The following is a 6,810-nucleotide window of genomic DNA, read 5'->3' on the forward strand; positions in this document are numbered from 1 at the left end:
TTGAACTCGACGATGGTACAGGAAGACTATCTGCTGTTATGTTTGGTGAAGTTGTAGAAGAAGCATTCGGTTGTTCGGCAGTTGAACTTATGAATCATACTGGAGATGTACGTCTTCTTATTCTCCATTCGCTTTATTGTTGCAAGCAGAAAAGTCTATCTCAAAATTTTTAACATATTTAGTACATTATCTATAAATCCATTGAGGTTTATATTAAAAAAACTTTTAAAAGTAAATTATAGCAAAAATCGTTGAAATTGATTTAAAAACATTGCATTAACAAATTTGATTAATTTAGAAGACATAAATTTTCAGCATATAAGTTATTTAAATTTTTATTAATTATGCAATTATAATTAAAAATTCCCTTTACAGGAACATTTGTCATATATAAAAAATCTTGTGGCACAAGTTTCACAGAATGAGTGGAAGATTGAACTTTTAGTAGATCTCGATCGACTTAACCAAAAGCAGTACAAGAATTTCAATGTCGTCTCTATCGAAACTGTACAGGATAACACAAAATGATGAATCAGAGTAAAAACATCAAATGACTCATATTTTGAACTGATGTTTTTGTTGGGCTCGTATTAAACTTATCACATGTGTTGGACTAAGTTATGTTTTGAACTAATGTTTTTGTTGGGCTTGTATTAAACTTATCACATGAAATTTTGCTAAAACTATTGATGTTATAAATATGTGTTAGACTATATCATATTTTGAACTAATACTTTTATCTTTTAATCTATACAAGCATGTAATTATTATACTATACTTAACTATCATTATCTTAAATATTTGTTAGATTTCACAACTTTTTCTATAAGTTTTAAATTATTGATTGAAATCAATTTTTTTATAAAATATATACTTTTTTTTAAATAATTATTTCATTAAACTAGAGCAACGTGCACCTACCTAGTATATATATATATATATATATGTGTGTGTGTGTGTGTATATATTTGTGTGCACGCAGGTGCCTGGGCGCTGTCTATGGCCTGCGGTCATATATTTTTCCATTTATTTTTAAAATAGTAGTGGCCACCATACCTTTTAATTAAAAAAAGTATAGGAATTATTAAATTTAAGAATAAGTAATCTTGTATACCATTTTCTCATCTCATTATTATTGGTCGTTATATAAAATGTGGGCCAATGCCACCTCTACATAAATAGATATTATTCATATAAAGATAACATTTCAAATAGAATTATTCATATATCATCATCAAGCTAAATAATAGGAATTGCATTCCTATTGGCATGAAAACTTGCATAGGCATTTGTATCCTCTTATGAAGAAGAATGCCCATCCTGCAATTCTTCAGCTTATGATCGTTCTACGACTTGGAAAGGACGCCCTAGATTTCTCCCATCTTCCTTCTTCATCAAATCTCAAATTTACCTCTATTTCTACTTGTATTACCTAAGCAGGATATGTGACAATTTAGGAGTGGGCAGTAAGACCCCGCACCCTGCTACCCCACTCCTACATGTGCAGGGTGGGGATCCATGCTGGCAAATGCGGGGGGCAAGCAACCCCGCCTGCATCTAGCCCCAGAGGCGAGGGACGGATTGGGTCAACCCCACCCTACCCTACATTATAATATATATATATTTAAAAAAATTAAAAAAAAAAAACAGAAGAAGAAAAAACTAGCCATAAAATGACCCCTTATGACGTCAATTTATGGCTGGAGGGATTTTACATTCCATAACGATGTTGTTTTGTCTATAAAAAAAGCAGCATCGTTCTAGTATTGTAAGGCTACATTCGGAACAAATGATATAATTAATCTTAATTATTATTGTTTTATCATTTATGATGGGACCACAAACGATTAGTAAGGCTACGTTTGAAACATGTAAGCAGCTAAACTTATCTGAGTTGAGTTTAAATTTAAGCCTAGCCTAATATCTAAATATATAACTTTCAAATCTTTAAATATCACTCATCTCAAGACCTCTTTACATATAGGCCTCACAACTTTTTTTAACTCATTATAAATACATCTAAGCTTATTTTAATATCCATATACATCTAAACTCATCTTAGGTGGACTCCACAAAACCTACTCTACTATTAATAAAAAAAATTCATATTAAATTAAGTTTTACTACATACAAACAAAATCGCGTACTAATCTGCATACCGATACTGATTTCTTCATATTTAAAATTTAAATTAGCATTATTTTTAATAAAATCTATTTTTTAATCAATCACAATAAAATAATATATATATTAATATATATTTATACTTGCAACTAGATTTTTTCTATTAAATTAGTCCAAGTTAACATTCAAATGCAACCTACGTAAACAATTGGCAATAGTAAATAGTTTGTTATAAGAAAAGCATTGGGGCACAATGCGATCCCACAAAGTGACATGTCGGGTGGAAATTTTTTTTTAATATTTTATGTCACTTTCCTGCCTTTTGCCCTTCCCCAGTACCCTCAACTTTCTTTTAGGTCTTCCCTTAGATGGAGACTCATTTGCCAGTTCCCCTGTGCCTCATTCTTGTCGAGTCACTGATAGCCTCTACCACCGGATATCTCTTATGTTGTTGAAAAAATGAAAGAAAAATTATGTTTGTTTGTTTAGAAAATGAAAGGAAAATAATGTTTGTTCTATGTTTAGTTGTTGAGAGGAAAATCACAACTTGTTCTTGATAGGTTGTTGAGAAAATGAATGGAAAATAATAGTTGTTCTCTATTTGGTTATTGAGACAATTGCAAAGAAAAATAGAAGGAATGTGAGAGAGAGACGAGATGTTTGCTTTCTGTTGCTGGGAAGGGATGGGAATAGCGGCAGTGACAGGGTTGGCTCCGACAAACGACGCTGGCTCTTTGCTGCGGACAACGCCGTGGGTTTGCAACTAGTAAGGGAGGGAGCGGGGAAAGGGGGATTGGGGCAGGGGACAGAGAAAAATAAAACTTCTTAGTAGTGCCACGTCTGTTAGTAGGATTTTTTTTGTAGAATCTTGTCTCTGACAATCCTCTTATTTTAATTATTTAATCATCTTTAAAAAAAATGATGATTAAAAAGCGTATAGTAAAGATTAAGATGAGCAGAGAAAGTGAGCACCACCCTTAATTAGCTCCTCAAAAATCTAAAAAATCGTGTTATATATATCGCTTTGAAGAAAAAAAGGGAATAAATATCTACAATTAACATAGCCAAATCCAACCACAAACGAGAGAACGGAAAGAAGTACAAATGTAGATATTGCACGGCAAACAAGACTGAGTTTGCCTTTTTCCTTGCACAATCAACGGCTTACGATTAACTAGGCTCAATAATCTGAGGACCCAAGTACTCAATTCCGTCCATTTTTGAGTTCTCTGGCAATTCAATCTCTTCTAACCATCCATAACGGTCCGCCTCCTCCATGTTCACTGTTGTCTCTACTTCTGCTAGAAACCGGTAAGAAATAACTTTGCATCAAAACCCATTATTATGAATGTGTGGGGTGGGGGCATCCCCTTATAATTCTAAAGTTGAAACGTTATGGAAAGCAATGTTCATTGTTCAGAATTGGATAAAAATTAAATTTTGAAAAATTATTTTATAAGATAGACTATATATAAAAGTTAGTATTTGGCCCCCATAAATTTAGTTTTTGTAACTTGGCACCCCAAACCAGATTTTGTCACACAGAGCTAAAAGCAAAAAAGAGAGAAGAGATTTACTTACTTGAGGCAGCGTAGGGATGATCTTTATAGTAGGAACAATCTCGACCATCATCATTAGAATAGGGAGGTCCTAGCACATCAAGCACTGCACATGGGGTTATGGCAGTGAAGGCGTGGATGTTCCCCCCAGTTGTTGGATATAATACTGAAGTGTCGCATGGGGCCGTGAAGACTCTGTCAGCTTTCAACTTTGCCAATCTCACTGCAAAAAACCATCCAGTTTGAGTCAAACACCATCTCATCTCTCCACAATTTATTTCAAAATGTTGAGAAAAAGAGAGAGGTACTCACATGGGGAGGATTGCACAGAGCTATCCGAATCGACGGGATCAACCCAGTCATAGGACTTGATATGCATTGCTCCTAATAAAAGCTTGCTAAAAACAGTCATTCCTGGATGGTTGTGAAGGGGGATCACCCCAGTTGCAGGGAGAAAGAATATGCACAACTGCACAAGAAAAGAATAACAAGGAGACGTATCAAACCATTTGAAACCAATGAAAATGACTCCAACAACTACCCTAAATTAATGTTGTTATACACCAGAATCTGATAGATAGAAATGCAGCTGGATGATTGATCAGCCTAATTTTTTCCTCTTCACAGAGAATATTTTGCAGGCAACCAACAAGAACAGGTTAGTCTTACCGAAAAGTTATCGCACTGGTATATGGTTGTGTATGTGACCCTTGGATCACTTTTGACCTCATTTGAAGGCTGGAAAAACTGTAGTTCTCCACTTAGCCCCACGTCTTCTGGCTTCATATTGTCTACAACATGATGGAAATGCTCGACATTATATAACTACAAAGGGGGAAAAAAGGTGAAATGGCTATTATCGAAACTATGCAATGAATATAATCAGCACCGACAATATACTATTACTTTGTACTTGCCAGTTGCCCTTGTAGACCACACAAAGTTCATGCATTTTGCATAACAAGGAGCTGAACACACATCTAGACAAACCACCTCCTTTTTCTCTTTTAATTTCTTGTATATTTTGTATATATTAAGAATCTTGGATCTGGCATTATCTTCTACCGTTCTAATATAAAAATCCCATTGGATTCAAATCTCTTTTGAGTTTTCTAGTTCATTTTATTCATGATCCATCCTTCAGAATTTATACACACCGTCAAGTCAAGTAAAGTTCCAAGGTTGACAGGATTGACCAAAACATAAAAGCAGAAATAATAAAATAGTGATTGCCGTCTTGCCTAAATATGACAAAATGGAAATGATGCTACTAGCTAGGAAGCCACCCCCCAAGCAGGAATTAATCATGCAATGAATAATACTGATGGATAGAATGCACCATTTTCAACTAATTCATACTGTGTAAAACCAGACAATCAGACAATTGAAACAACAACAATATATTAATGACTCGCAAAAACTCAGAATTACTGCACATTCTTCAATCAAACTCAAAATTAGCATCTAATTCCTCGCAAGCGATAGGAGCTCATGAGAACGAATGTACGTACCAAGAATGTGGCATAGTTTCTGTACATCCTGAGGGGCAGGAACGGTGCCAGGGCCTTTGAACACGTCTAGACACGACACGAACAGCTCCTGCAAAGCCATAGGGACTGCCGCCTGCGGAGACCGCACAATCCTCCGTGTGCGTCTTCTCCTCTTCGTTATAATCTTCTTCACATATCCAACTCTGGTAACATGCCCAACCATGTCTCTCCCGTGCTCCACCAACCCTGCCTCCATTCTTATCAACAAGGGTAATTAAGCACCAAATATTCCTCCAAATGCAACACAAATTCCTTAAGTTCCGGACAATTTCCTCTGACCTCTGTCCTCTATACAATTTCTCCTCCTCTAACAAAAATTGATCGCAAAAGAGACAAGGTCGATATCCGAAAACAGTATTCTATTTCTTGAAATCCAACATAAACTGAAAGTTATAAATCCAGACCCTAATCCATAACACACAAATTTACCGCGATCTTTCTCGGCCCGATGAAACGAATAAGATGAAGAATGGATATGGAAATGTTTTGAGGGAAAAAGAAGAGGCTCTAGTCCACACGTATAGAACAGTGCTGGGAAAGAGGTAGAGATCCAAGTATGAGGAGATGGGCGGAAGGTGTTGATATATTAGGAAAGAGAGAGATGAAAGAGCAAAACCATGGGCCATTGGAAAGAGGTACGACAGTGCTTCGGTTGGAAAACTTAAGCGAGATAGTGAAAGCCAAAAGCAGTATTTTTTTATTAAGTTGATTCAGCTTCCCGCCCCCAAGATTCAGCGGAAACGGGCGGTTAGACAGACCCTGGTTTTGTAATCGTATTGATCTTTTCGTGTAATTGTCACCCGAGTCCTAGAATTGACCAAATTGCCCCTTCAGCCAGCTAGCTGGTTGGTTGGTTTTGTCACGTTGATTTTGAATAGCCCCTGGATTTTATGATAACATTAACGGCCTTCTGGAAAGACAAAAAAGGACAGAGAGGCAAACGGTAAAATAGAAGAAGAAAAAACAGAGTAAAAAAGCGTGCGCCTAACGAAATTAAAGGAGACCCCCCGTTTGCAAAATTATGAAATTTAACTTGTAAGTAATATCTAGTTATGAAATGTATAAATATTATTTAATTATTTAAAAATATATAAAATTAATTATTAAAAATTAATTTTTTTAAGTGATTATATGATATTTTTATACTCATAATTGTAATTATCATTTTTCAAATCTTTTTAATACATATTATGAAGGGTTGTGTGCAAGTCACGCGTGTCTTTTGTACGTAGCACCCGGTTGGAGGAAATAAAAAAATCTATTTAAAATAAAATCTCGTTGTAGAGACAAATAATAGTAACGATTTATTAAATAAAAACTCTTTAAAGACAAATTATCAACAACAACTAATTGAAAGCATCATCATTCTTTACATAAATGAGCAAATATACAATATCATCATTCAATTGACAAGCTATTATCGATGCGACGATGAGAGTTGCATATCCAAAATCTCCAAATTTATAAACATCATTATTTATATAAATGTATACTGTTTCTCAACATGCTTATAAAATAGAATAATGTATCAAATCAATCATTATAAAAAAGAGTAACACTACATATAATAGTATAGT

General features: G+C 34.8%; 1 protein-coding gene across 2 annotated transcripts; it reads right to left on the reverse strand.

Annotated features, from left to right (window-relative positions):
- Positions 1-3,105: 3,105 nt before the first annotated feature.
- On the reverse strand, positions 3,106-5,862 carry LOC122275026 (plant cysteine oxidase 1-like). 2 transcript variants are annotated; one of them, XM_043083933.1, is made up of 5 exons: positions 5,195-5,862; positions 4,353-4,474; positions 3,996-4,152; positions 3,706-3,906; positions 3,106-3,425 (listed from the first exon to the last, which is right to left on the reverse strand). In XM_043083933.1, exons 1-5 carry the CDS (start codon positions 5,427-5,429, stop codon positions 3,295-3,297), a joined length of 846 nt encoding a protein of 281 aa, XP_042939867.1. In that variant the 5' UTR covers positions 5,430-5,862; the 3' UTR covers positions 3,106-3,294. The 2 variants fall into 2 exon arrangements, with proteins under 2 accessions (XP_042939867.1, XP_042939868.1); XM_043083934.1 differs by having other exon boundaries at positions 3,106-3,422; positions 5,195-5,859.
- Positions 5,863-6,810: the final 948 nt, after the last annotated feature.

Source organism: Carya illinoinensis, chromosome 9 (assembly GCF_018687715.1).
Source record: "Carya illinoinensis cultivar Pawnee chromosome 9, C.illinoinensisPawnee_v1, whole genome shotgun sequence".
NCBI lineage: Eukaryota > Viridiplantae > Streptophyta > Magnoliopsida > Fagales > Juglandaceae > Carya > Carya illinoinensis.

Bases quoted from the DNA above. Each gene is read 5' to 3' on its own strand.
- LOC122275026 (XM_043083933.1), bottom strand. From the start codon at position 5,429: ATGGAGGCAGGGTTGGTGGAGCACGGGAGAGACATGGTTGGGCATGTT. The intron at 4,475-5,194 runs GTACGTACATTC...ATCATGTTGTAG, and splicing joins GAAACTATGCCACATTCTTG to ACAATATGAAGCCAGAAGAC. The intron at 4,153-4,352 runs GTAAGACTAACC...TTTCTTGTGCAG, and splicing joins ACCAGTGCGATAACTTTTCG to TTGTGCATATTCTTTCTCCC.